Here is a 12,500-nt window from a genome sequence, read left to right as displayed (position 1 = left end):
CGAGACTGCCAGCGATGCGACCATGCCAGAAGTTGAGGATCAAGTGGATGGTCAGGTAATACGGCAGATTGAGACAGTGCTCTCAACAGTCATTCCAGTGGGAGAAGTTGCTCTTGCCAAGGAGGAAGAAGAACAGGATGTAGATGACGGGAGTTGCTCGACGAAGGTGAGAACCAAGGACAGAGAAGTTGAAGTGGGTGAGGAGAAGAGTGAGAAGGAGGCAGAGACGTCAGATGAGCAAAGCCAGTACAGTAGCCCTGACGAGTTGTCTAGAAGTGAGGAAACAGAAACAGACGATAGGATTCTGAGCAAGACAACTCGTTGGACTGAGGATGTGATGGACACAGATGAAGATGACAGTGATGAGGAAGATGAAAGCATAGATAATGATGACCACTCATGCCTAACACAGGTAGTGGTTGGGTTGCTGGAAATGTTGGAAATGGTGTTGAAGTATTCTTCCGACACTACCACCAGGACACTGTTGGCTGAGGCTTTATTCATGGATCAAGTATTGATCATGTGCAACCACCCTCAGCCCATTATCAGGTGTTCTGTCTTCAAGGTATCTGTTCCTTTCTTTGTTTTTTCTTATTTTCTCTTGTCTGTGAAGAATATATTGTCTTCATTTGTTGTTAAAAAATGAATTTTAAATGCTTTTTACTTCAAACCAGAGTGCTGATGAATAACTATGGGTCCTCACTCTTATTGCCAACAGCTGTTTACCGTGATACTAGACAGGTGCTCCCCAGAGGACATGGTCATGCACCTGCGTCAGAATGTTCCATTAGTGATGGCTCAGCAGTTGCACAAACACAGCACGATCTCTACACAGCTTGTTACTGCTGCATTCTCCCTTGCTCTGGGACGATCTTTTACCTTTGAGGACTATGCTATTGATAGTGACCCAAGCCTTGCTCTTCCAAATCAGGTGAGATTTTCTGTGTGTGTGTATGTGTGTGATTAAGAAAGTATTGAGCTTTTACCCAGTGCAGTTTAGGTTTGGTGAAAGATAGATGTTATTAGTAGCTTTTGTTCAGAACTTTTAGAAGGGAGCAAATTTATTCACTCAGGGCTTTCTTGTGTAGGTCACTAATTCTTCAAAATCTGGTAGTATCATTTGATTTTAATACATTTGCTACATATGAAGCATTTCAAATTCTATCAAGTTATTGATAAGTTTAAGGTGAACATCCCCCCTTAAGATATGCTTCATTATGTCTTTCTTGTTTCTTATTGAAATTACAGGAGGTCAACTTTTTTATAACAATACTTTATTATGTTATAATGGGAATGTCTTACTTATATTAACTTATATTATAATACCATAATAGAAGTGTCTTATTATTATTTTTTTTTTACAGAAATATGACTCAGATCTTGATCATTTATTTTCATCCCAGAATAGCAAAGACAAACCTCACAGTTAGGCAATGTCATCTCCAACTCAAAATCAATATGTGGTGTCATCTGAATTGGAAACACTTTGTTCATCAGCTTTTCCTAATGCCTCTGAATCATGTTACCAGGTGGTGCTCTTCATTCCACTGATGGCTCTGTTGCCACACTCGGCGCAAGACATTGCTCTGTGCCACAACTCCCTTATGGTCATGCTAGACCTCCTTCACAAGGTTAGTATATGAAAACCATGATACTGATTGTAGTAGAAGTATAGCTGGGTCTTATATAATCTCATTTATTTTCCAGTTTCTATCATAGGTTTTATGCTTGTATTTGTTTGTTTGCATGTCTTTGAGGGAATTGTAAAGTAGGATGGACAGAATGTGGCTGCATATACTAATGTCATGGGAGCAGCAGCTAGATTAAGTGGAAGGCTGTTAGATAAAGGGACCATATTTTACCTGTTCACATTCGCCAGCACATCTGATCATTACACAGTCCCTAGATTCCTTATGTCCACATTATATTTCCAGAATACTGAGCTGATCATTCCACTCATTCACAAAGCTCACTTTGTGGACTCGCTTCTTTCCACCTTGAAGAAGTCTCTGCATGATGACAACCTTGGCATTAACGACATCACAGGTGAAAGTGAGTGCGAGGTGGTGGTGTCTGACATCACTGAAATCTTCTCCTGGATAATCAACTGCCTGGTAGCATCACCTCAACACAAACACTTCATGGTAGGTACTAGTGTATATAAGGAAACTTATTTACCATTTGCTTACAATGTTAGGAAATAGTGTGTTATTTTTCTTCTTCTACTCCTTCTTCTTCTTCTAGTGGAGTATGTGTTTCATATTATTAGTTATCATTAAGTTGCTTTCTTCACCAAAAATAAATAATACTGTAAACTGTTTCCGAAGGAATTTCTTCACATTACAGAAGTATAAACCCCATTTCTTTACTTCAGCTGAGTCTTGAGGTGCTTCACCAGCTAAACCTCTTATGTCGAGGAGAAGCAGCCCAGTGTGGAGGCCAGGCCAGCTGTGTGGGGCACTTGCGCAGCACTGAGGCAGCTCTCTTGCAGGTTGCTCTTACTCGCATTCAAGCTACAGCCTCCGCACATCTGCATTCTATTGGACAAGATCTAAATAACAGTATCAGAGGTATGCTTTTGCATAGAGAGAAAGATAGATGATAAAGATTGGAAATATGTCACTTTGTATTTTTATTTCTATATTATTGCAGCTCTTATTTTTTGCAAAGAATTACAAGACATTTCATGATGACCATTTTCTTTTCTTTTCTTTTCTTTAGAAGAGAAGTCCTTTGCAGTGTCAGGATCATCCAGTCTGCACAACATCAAGCTCTTTGCCACCATGGCAGCTCGAGATGACAGTGATTCAGGCGTTGGATCTGTTTTAGCCAATTACACAACTATTCCCTTCACACATAGGTCAGATATGCCTTTGATTGTTTTGAGACACATTCAGTTAATTGTCCATAGCAGTATTGTTGATTCCTACACCTATTTCCCCAGTGGTAGAAGGCAGTAGGTATTTTACCATATCATTATATCATATTTCTTTTGTTTGCAGCTTGCACAACATTGCTGATCAGCTGTTCATGTCTCAGAGCCGCAGTTCTCCATCCCTCGTTCTTAGTAATGCCAAAAAGGATGACAAACATCTTGCCCATTCTGAGATAGTTGACAGATTTAAAGTGCTGTTGCAGAAAGCTACAGATTTTGTGTTCATGTCTGGTATGTGATGATTTATCTGTTTAGTTTATTATGTAATTCTAATTTGTATTAAGCTCTTTGCATATGTGAGAAACAAATTGAAAAGTAAAGAGAATCCTTATTTTGGTGTATTCTATTCTTATAGGTTTGGTATGTGTAATTTTTAACTGTATTTTTCATTGTAATACAGCATGGTCATCTGTAGAGTCTGTGGGCAATGAGATGCCATCTGGCGGTGCACCAGAAACCTTCAGCTTGTTCTTACTTGAACTCCTTTTAAGTGCAGCTGCAACCATCACACAGCGTAAAGGTAAGGTGGTAGTCATCTTTTAACTAATGTGATTTGGATAAGTCTTCTCCTTTTGCAGGTATGATTTGGATATATATGGATTTTAAGGAGTGATTCAGTTGTTTTTATCTCTTTGTTCTAGATTATTATTTGACTTTGTAGTTTGTATAGTGTTATGGATGAAAGATTTTGAACAAAAAATAGTTGTCATGAAGTTTTCTGCTTAGTTGTAATGATTTGTACATACAACAAATTCTTGCCTTCTCTTTATTCTATTCAAATATCATACCTAAAGCCAGTTCAACCCAAACAGGCACAGCCGATCGCACTGGCTGGGAAAGTGTAGTGTGGGGCTGCCAGGATATCTTGAGACTTCACCTCACGCACCTCCTGGCTCTGGTCACGTCCCCTAGGACGCACATCCACACCCGGCTCAGAGCTGCTCAAGCACTGGCCACTCACACACGAATACAGCCTGTTCTTTCATATGCAAATAAAGCTAATCCACAGGTAATTGTTCATTACGTGGAGATACTGTAGTATTTTTATGATTAAGAAAGGAGACTTTACTTTAAAATTTCCACTGATTAATGGGTAAACTCATTCAGAAACAGTTATTATTATCCAGCATTTTTATTATACATTTTGTCTCTCTTAATACTTCCAGTTACTCTACAAAGTAGGAATCTTTATGCATGAACTGCGATACCAGAATGAGAACAAGCTAGATGCAGCAGCCATCAAGTGTTGTGAAATGGTTCTCCAGATACTAGAAGATTGTACCGTGCATGTCTTGCCTCCACCCGAGGTAAGTGTCTTCTGTTTTCTGAATCTAAGCTTTGGTTGCATTTATTAAATATTTACCTTATAAGTATTAATGGCTGACTTTTTTTGTATTTGTGCTGGCTCATCATGAATCTGTGTAATGCAGGTGATCCTCTAAAAAGATAGTTATACAGTTAATGAGTTGAGCTGATATTTTAAAATTATTCTCATTAGGCAGTGCTTTGAAACAAACTATTTTTCAAAGACAATTCAATGTTATACAATGTCCCACAGAGAGTGTCTATATGTCCAGTTGCAGAATGTTTTTCTATACTAGATTATTTCACATTTCACCTGAAATACCTAATTTGCTTCCTAGCTATACCCACCTCATGGAGCCATGAAGGAGTGGAGTGTAGTCATTGAGGAGAAAAAGCAGTGGCAAGATGAGGCAGCAAAGATTGCAGCCTTAATTGTCGATCGGTGCACTAAGCAGGACAAACGGTCAGTGGTGTTCATGTGCTCTTCTCAGTTTTAAGATTCAAATAGACATAATTTATAACATTTTACCTCTGAGAACAAAATTAGTTTTCCTTGGGAATTCAGCGATAATTGTTAAGTTATTTAGAGAGATTTGAGAACATACATTCAATATTTTATTTTTTTATGTAGATATTTCTTTTTGTTTTGTAGATCATTCATTTTTCATTGATATTTTACAAGAATTATTTGCGAATACTTAAAACAATCCCACATCAAACTGAATAAATAACTCCAATTTCACAGATTACTGACGAAAAACAGCCATATCTATGAGTCAGTAGCAGGAGAATGCAGTCGCCTCACACGCACAGTAGTAGACCGGCAGAATGTAGAAAGGAAAGTGGTTCTCGGGGGTATCAAGCACTCACAGTGTCGCCATGTCCACTTGACACATAGATGGAGAAGCTTGATTGATCTCCTCACACACGAGAGAGCTACTTGGCACTTCCCAGAAGCTTATCCAAGGTAGGACACTGAAAAAGCTGGCACAAAGTTAGACACAATTTAGAAATTTACCATCACAATACTTATTTTTAAGCAAGAATTTTACATACTGTCACTGAGTTTCATCAGGTAGCAAGCAGTTTTATGAACAGAGGAGTATGTGGAATATGATCATGAATGCACTTTTATGAAAAAGGGGTTCGATTGTCCAATTGCTGTGTATGTTCATTGATGCATTACAAAAATTTGTATTGTGTAACTGACTGTATAAGTGAAATGTCTTAAGGGAAGTTTTAGCAGGCTGAGCACTGGTTATCCCCAGTAGCAGTCAGAATGGGTATGAAGGAAAGTGATGATAGCATAGTTTTGAATTATTTTTTAGGTTGTATTTACATGGTTTATGCTGGTTGACTGAAGTATATGTTGAAACTAGATTTTATGACTGGTGCTGTATCAACAGGTCTTGGCAGCTAGACCAAACTGAAGGCCCAATGAGAGTTCGCAAACGGCTCAAGAGAGGTCGCCTTAATATACAACCTCGTTACCTCATGCCTGAATATAGACAGAAATTAGGTAAGTGACATTTTATGTACATATTACTTCCTCCTCTTCTGTCTTGAAATTATATTTATTGATATCTGAAATATATCAGGACAGTTCATATCTCAGATATATGAAACATGTGTAACATTTTCCTTTCAACCTTCTTTATTACAGACATAGAGAATAAACTAGCTCCTCTAGAAGCTGTCCTTCAGGGATCAGAGACTGAGTCGGCAATGGCAGTCATGATCGAACGACTTAATGTAAGTGAACGCATCATCCACATGAGCAGTGCATCTGTTGTCTCTCCAGGAATGGAACAGCGAGGTGAAATCCTCATCAGCCGAACGGCAATGTACTTTGTGGGAGAACAAGTTACAATTGACATGAACCAGGTATTACCACTGTATATGTTTGTTGTTCTTTTACTTGTTCACATTTTTTATTCTTTTCTTTTATTGTTATTTTGCGTATTATATTTCTGTTGTAGATGATTCAGCCTATGCATACTTCTTATTAATTTAGAAGTAAGTAGTAAATAAGAAGTGTGATACTGCACAAACAAATCTTCATAGATTGACCAGAAGAGGTATAATCACCAGAACAGTTATAAAAGAAGCATTCTGGTTTAGAAAATGTTGTCAGAAGGCAATGTTATTTCTATGAATTTTTCTTTTCTTATACATGTATATATATTTACTTTGATTAATTAAACCATTACTACTGGGGAAATGTACTGTCCACTGTTGGTTTTTATGTTAACCCACTCACGCCGGGTACATTTTGTAGCCAAGATAAAAAAGAATCCGGGCTCCACAATTGGTCAGTCAATTAGTAGGCTCTATAGAACCTCACCTGATTCCCTATTCTGTTTTTTTTTTTTTTTTTTCTAATACTGTTATTATTGATGCTGATACTCTTAGCATTATTGATATTATGTTCATTAATAACAATGAAAGATAAGAATCTTTCCAAAAATCAAGGAAAATAGGAGAGGTGAGATAGGTCTACCAATTAATTCCCTGGTGACTAAGAGCTTGTGGAGGTGTCTATATGTGAAGAGAATTAATAAACTTAAATGACAGTGGACATGGCATGTACATATTTGCCATCCCCAGGGGCAATAGGATCAAAAATAAAGAAAGGATGCCAGCCTGATTTGCTAATACTTATTACCTTACATTCCAACTGCCAACAGTGTGGAAGCAGCAGCGAAGTAGTTTCTGTGACGTGGCCCCTTGACAATATCCGTGAGATCCACATCCGCCGATTCCAACTCCAGGACTGTGCATTGGAGGTCTTCCTAACAACTGGGCACTCTGTCCTGCTAGCCTTCACTGACACCCAGCACAGGAACCAGGTGGGTGATTGAGTTTCATTTTCTTTCATTTTTGGAATGGATTCATTCATTTGTTGGTTCTTTTGGAAAGCAAAGGAGGATATGGTGTGTGTTTTTTTTCTGCTTCTCCTTCTTTTTCTTTCTCTCTTTCCATGTCTCTTTATAAGATGGATGAGATTTTAATGGTTTGTATTGATTGCTTCTCTAATGAATATAATTTCTCAGTTGATAATGACTTTGATTTGAATAGGAGATTAATCCCCTGTGTATTATGGCCTCTGTATGGCATCATTTCAGTAAACCAAAGCTTCCCAGTTTCTTATTATGTCAGTCTACCAGATGCCAGATCAGCCATGGGTGTTTTGGGTGACCTCTTACTTTAAGTCGTTTTACTAACTTGGAATGGATGTTGGGCAGGGAAGATTTCTTTATGCATTCTGTTTCCTTCCTTTGGAACAGTCTTTGTATTCATTAGAACAATGATGTCCTTCTTTTAGGTACCTGATTATTTAGGTACCTTAATTAGGTACCTAATTTCATGTTTTTCATGTTGCAAATAACATGGAAATGTTGTATCCATCAACTTTTCTTCAAGTTTGCTACTAAATGGTGAAGAAATCAAAGTAATCATTTATTGATCTTAGGTTATCGGGATCTTGAGCACATCTGACCTTCCAAATCTTTCAAGCAAAGCAACTTTACCTGAAGTCACCACACAATGGAGGGAAGGTAAGACAAGTTTAGATTATTTATTATTTTCATCACAAACCTTTGTTCAAAAAAAAGATATGGGTTTCTGTTTGTATTGTGTAATGAAATAAGAAAATATATATTCTTGTTTTACCTCATTTTTCTGCAGGTCACATAACAAACTATGAATATCTGACACAACTGAACAAGCTTGCTGGTCGTTCTTTCAATGACCTGATGCAGTATCCAGTGTTCCCCTTCATTCTCTCCAACTATATTGTTGAGATCCTGAACCTTAATGACCCAGCTGTGTATAGGTAAGTAATGACAGCTGTTAATCTTGGCTGATCCACCATGTTTTGTTATTTTTTTTTTATCCGTTATATGAAATGTAAATATATATAAATTTTCATGTTTTATTTATTATCCTGGTAAATGGGTTAAAGAATGTATTAATATCATTATGTTCAAATAGTTTCTGTTTTCTTTCAATCCTTTTTCTTTCTTTAGCCTCTTGAATTGATTACTTGATAGTAGAGCCAGAGATATTTTCATATAAAAAGGCAATTTGAATAGCTCTCATAATGAAAGTCTGGAATAATTTATCAAAAACTCATCCACAGGAATTTGAAGAAGCCTATTGCAGTACAAAACAAACACAAGGAGCAGCATTACATTAATAACTATGAGGTATGTTTGTATCCTCATTTATTTTCATCCTTTTAGCTCACTATCACTCACTTTTAGTAATGCATTTTTTTCTAGAAATATAGGAGATACAAGGGAATCTAGCATCAGACTACTTTTTCATATAAAGTATCTCTTTTTTAGTTTATCCTTACACTTTCGAGAACCTAGTGCTTGTCTGGAAATAGTACACTACATGTGCATTGCTCTCCTTATTGTTACTTTAGCTTTAAAGTCCTCATAACTAGTTTAATATACATATAATAAATAATGTTAGAACATATGATTTGATGCATAAGTTTATGTATAAATGTATATACTCTCTCTAGATAACGAGGCAGATGAGTCAGAATGCAGGCGATGGTCCTTATCACTATGGCTCCCACTACAGCAACTCAGGCATAGTCCTCCATTTCCTTGTACGACTGCCTCCCTTCACACAGCTCTTTCTTAGATATCAAGGTAATGTGCAGATGTGGGACGGAGGACAGGCTTTAATTGTATTAAATTATATTGTTTCTCTCTCACTCTTTTTTCTCACTTTTTTCACTTTCTTGTCTTTCGTTCTCTCCTGTTTTTTTGTTTACCTTTCCTTTCCCTCTTTTCCTTTTTCTTTGTACTCATTTCTTACTCATTTTTCTTCTGATGATTTTTAAAACCTTTTCTGAATAAGTTTTTCCTTGTGTTATATTAATACAAACTATATAATTCTAAGTTGCCCAAGATAACTTCTGCATTGATTTGGTCTGATCATAAAATTGGTGTTGTCATCTTGGTCGTCCCCAAAGATATGCATGTTCAGGATATATAGGCTAATTGATGTTAGCATGGACATAAGCTTTACTTACATGTGATGCAAAGATGTAAATAGTTGGTTATCACTATATTTAGATGTAGTTATGATGAAATTTGCATTTTAGATACTGAGAGTATGTAAAAAATGAGTGCTGTTTTTACTTTTGTTAACAAATATGGATTTTTTAAGAAGTTTTGATGTGTAGGTTGTCAATTTTTTTTACATCCCAGTTGCCCCATCACTGAAAATTACTTTTAAAGCTGGAAAATCACTTTTTCTCAATTTTCAGATGGGAACTTTGACATCCCAGACCGTACTTTCCATGCCGTTCAGACCTCGTGGCGTTTGGCTTCCTGCGATTCAACCACAGATTTCAAGGAACTTATCCCAGAGTTCTTTTTCCTGCCAGAAATATTCCTTAACTCTGAGGGTAAATATGGATCTCAATGGATTTTCTCCACAAATATTCCTTTTTCTTTCTTCTATTTGCCTGTGTTGGCTTACGGATATATACACATGTTTTTTGCATTCCTGTCTTGTGTTTTGCATGTGTATATGCACATGCTTAAAGAAAATAATTATGCTTTTTTTTGTATTGCTAAAATGTCTTATATTACAGGTTTCAACTTTGGTGTTCGGCAAAGTGGGGAAAGAGTGCACCATGTCCATCTTCCTCCATGGAGTGGAGATGATCCAAGAAGGTGAGGGATATTCAAAGCCATGGTTGTCAAACTTCTGTGTGTGCTGGGAAAATAGAAAATACGTTTATGTATTTTATCAATAAGAATCAGTGTCTTTCTGTTCCCCCCAATTTCTTTCTCTTTTTCTTTCCCTCTTCCCCTTTCTCCCCCCCTGTCCCCCTTGATAACTCTCTAACTCCTAATTCTTTTTCACAATAGGTTTGTGCTTGTACACCGTGCTGCCCTGGAGTCACCATACGTGACTCAGAACCTTCACCACTGGATTGATCTTGTGTTTGGTCACAAACAAACTGGCCGTGCAGCTGTTGAAGCAATCAACGTCTTTCATCCTGCTGTAGGTTAACTTTGTTTGATAGCATATTTCTAGTAATTTAGCTTTGAGTTTTAGGATTTTGCTTGTTATTGTATAATGCAGTTTGTTTTATAAGGACTGCAAAGTTTTGAATTTTTTGAGCAATAATAAGTGGTTTCATCTGACTCAGACATACTTTGGGTATGATGTTGAGAGTGGTGGTGACGAAATAGGCCGAGAAGCGAGGAAAGCAATGATCAAAACATATGGGCAAACTCCTCAGCAGTTGTTTAGCCACCCACATCCACCTGTTAGTAATGCTGGAATTGCACAAAACCCTCAGGTATGTAACTAACACATGCCTCTTTTTTTATCTTGCCTTATTTTTATAGCATCTGTACAAGTTATTTGTTATAATCTCTTTCAAGCCATTACTAGTGGTTGATGTATCAATATTGTGCTCATGTTACTGGTTGATACATGAAGCATTTTAGATTCCAGAAATACTGACTATCTTTACCAGGCACCAGAAGTCCTACATGAAGTACGAGGGCTTCGTTGGGGTACGTATGCTGGTTCACCTGCAGATGATCGACCTATTTTGGCATTGGTGCAGTTACTCAAAACACCAGCTACCTACGTCACCAGTATATCAGGAACAGAGTTGCTGCTGATGCCTCCACACACACATCTTGTCACAGCTGGAGTAGAGAAAGGACTTATTTGGGCAGGTGAGGTTATTTCAGATTTAAGACTAATTTCTGTGGCAATCTTCATAACCTAAAGGTTTGAGATTGTGACCGAGTAATATGTATATAATTTTGTAGAATTTGTTATTCATGAAGATGATATGCATAACCCACTAACAACGGGTGTCCCACATATGAGACACATGAGAAAAAATAAACATTGCCGGGCGTCCCGCCAGTTTGACGCTGTATTGGGGTCACGCTCCGACACAGCAGTGGGCTGCAGCTGGCGCATGCGCAGAGTCTTTGCCAGCCCCATGCGCCGATTTTGTAGCTGCCCGGAATCTTTTATTTTCAGCTTCAAAATATACCAGCGTTATTGGGTTAAATATATTTTGGATGGTAAATAGAAAGATGAAGATAGAACCTTTTTTATCCATATCCAGCTTGCTTTTGAAGATTGAATTGCTTATGTTGTCCTCTACTTTTAAAAGGTACCACCAGTGCATACATCGTATCATCGCATCACAAAGATGGAATCATACGCTGCCGCCGCCACAAAGACACACTGTCCCAGCCTCTCATTGCAGTACCACCATTTGACAAGGTAATTATTAAATTTACTATTTAGCTTATTACTTTATATTCAGAAAACCTTTATTGAAGTTTGAAGTCATAGGAAAACCTTTTGACAAGGATATCAGGTTATAGCTCTTCTTCTTCTCCCCGACACCCTTTTGTACAGGTCATGTGGTGTAGCAGTGGAAGTGGCCAGGTGTGGGTCGGTCTTGCATCAGGTCAGATCCTAGTATACCAGGTGTCTCCATATCATGCAGGGGGAGACCTGAAAGCCACTCTTCCCCCAACAACACTGTTAGCACACACAGCTCCCATCATGCACATGTATGTGTCTGATGCATTCAGCGTGTGTGTTTCAGGTGGAAAAGATGGCATGTGTGTTCTGTGGGACACAAATAGGTATGTTGTTTTTAAAAGGAAAGCAGTTTTGTGTGAAATTTCTTGATCTTATTCTTACACAGTACTGGAGACATTATTGTTTGTCTCATATTACTTCTATATAATTTTACTTTTCTTGTTATTATTATCATTCATCCCATTATTATTCATCACCAGGTTGTCATATATCAGGAGTATTGGATCCAGTGGTGTTGAAGTCTCTCTCTTGGCCATGAGTGAAACTTTGGGTGACTGGGCATCTGTCAGTCCTTTAGGTTCTGCTGCCTCTGTGCTGCGCCTCTACACCATAAATGGAGCGCTTGTTGATTCTGTAGTCACCCCTGCACCTGTAACAGCAATCACCTTCTCCTCAGCACCTGAGGGCACAGCTGTTAATGTTATTGCTACAAGCTTAGCAGATGGGATCATTAGGTAGTCTGAATCAATGTTTTATTTTTATTAATACCTTTTGTATACTCATCTTATTACCACTTTTTGTAATTATGTTGATTTCAGTGAACAAATTATAAAGTGCTGAACATGCTTGAAATGACCTCTATCAAGATGATCTGTAGTTTTTTACCTGAAGTTGTTTCCTTCCAGACTTTGGAGTGTGTGGG

General features: G+C 37.7%; 1 protein-coding gene across 2 annotated transcripts in view; it reads left to right on the top strand.

Moving 5' to 3' along the window:
• The window catches only part of LOC113822201 (lysosomal-trafficking regulator), a 131,194-nt gene that overhangs the window by 117,085 nt on the left and 1,609 nt on the right, over positions 1 to 12,500 (top strand). For both annotated transcript variants that reach the window (XM_070141625.1, XM_070141624.1), the window contains exons 26-53: positions 1 to 565; positions 719 to 931; positions 1,530 to 1,631; positions 1,935 to 2,144; positions 2,375 to 2,570; positions 2,722 to 2,860; positions 3,003 to 3,166; positions 3,336 to 3,455; positions 3,748 to 3,944; positions 4,102 to 4,242; positions 4,579 to 4,703; positions 4,986 to 5,207; positions 5,647 to 5,759; positions 5,904 to 6,124; positions 6,928 to 7,089; positions 7,713 to 7,797; positions 7,928 to 8,075; positions 8,382 to 8,448; positions 8,775 to 8,907; positions 9,531 to 9,671; positions 9,861 to 9,942; positions 10,141 to 10,276; positions 10,425 to 10,577; positions 10,758 to 10,965; positions 11,418 to 11,530; positions 11,669 to 11,901; positions 12,058 to 12,312; positions 12,484 to 12,500. The exon at positions 1 to 565 is cut by the window's left edge and continues 161 nt beyond it; the exon at positions 12,484 to 12,500 is cut by the window's right edge and continues 55 nt beyond it. In XM_070141625.1, the coding sequence (XP_069997726.1) occupies positions 1 to 565; positions 719 to 931; positions 1,530 to 1,631; positions 1,935 to 2,144; positions 2,375 to 2,570; positions 2,722 to 2,860; positions 3,003 to 3,166; positions 3,336 to 3,455; positions 3,748 to 3,944; positions 4,102 to 4,242; positions 4,579 to 4,703; positions 4,986 to 5,207; positions 5,647 to 5,759; positions 5,904 to 6,124; positions 6,928 to 7,089; positions 7,713 to 7,797; positions 7,928 to 8,075; positions 8,382 to 8,448; positions 8,775 to 8,907; positions 9,531 to 9,671; positions 9,861 to 9,942; positions 10,141 to 10,276; positions 10,425 to 10,577; positions 10,758 to 10,965; positions 11,418 to 11,530; positions 11,669 to 11,901; positions 12,058 to 12,312; positions 12,484 to 12,500 (4,661 nt within the window). The remainder of the gene's footprint in view (positions 566 to 718; positions 932 to 1,529; positions 1,632 to 1,934; positions 2,145 to 2,374; positions 2,571 to 2,721; positions 2,861 to 3,002; positions 3,167 to 3,335; positions 3,456 to 3,747; positions 3,945 to 4,101; positions 4,243 to 4,578; positions 4,704 to 4,985; positions 5,208 to 5,646; positions 5,760 to 5,903; positions 6,125 to 6,927; positions 7,090 to 7,712; positions 7,798 to 7,927; positions 8,076 to 8,381; positions 8,449 to 8,774; positions 8,908 to 9,530; positions 9,672 to 9,860; positions 9,943 to 10,140; positions 10,277 to 10,424; positions 10,578 to 10,757; positions 10,966 to 11,417; positions 11,531 to 11,668; positions 11,902 to 12,057; positions 12,313 to 12,483) is intronic.

Source organism: Penaeus vannamei, chromosome 28, assembly GCF_042767895.1.
Source record: "Penaeus vannamei isolate JL-2024 chromosome 28, ASM4276789v1, whole genome shotgun sequence".
In the NCBI taxonomy this organism is placed as follows: domain Eukaryota; kingdom Metazoa; phylum Arthropoda; class Malacostraca; order Decapoda; family Penaeidae; genus Penaeus; species Penaeus vannamei.
The sequence above is the reverse complement of the archived record's forward strand: the minus strand, read 5'-3'. Positions and strand labels throughout refer to the sequence as shown.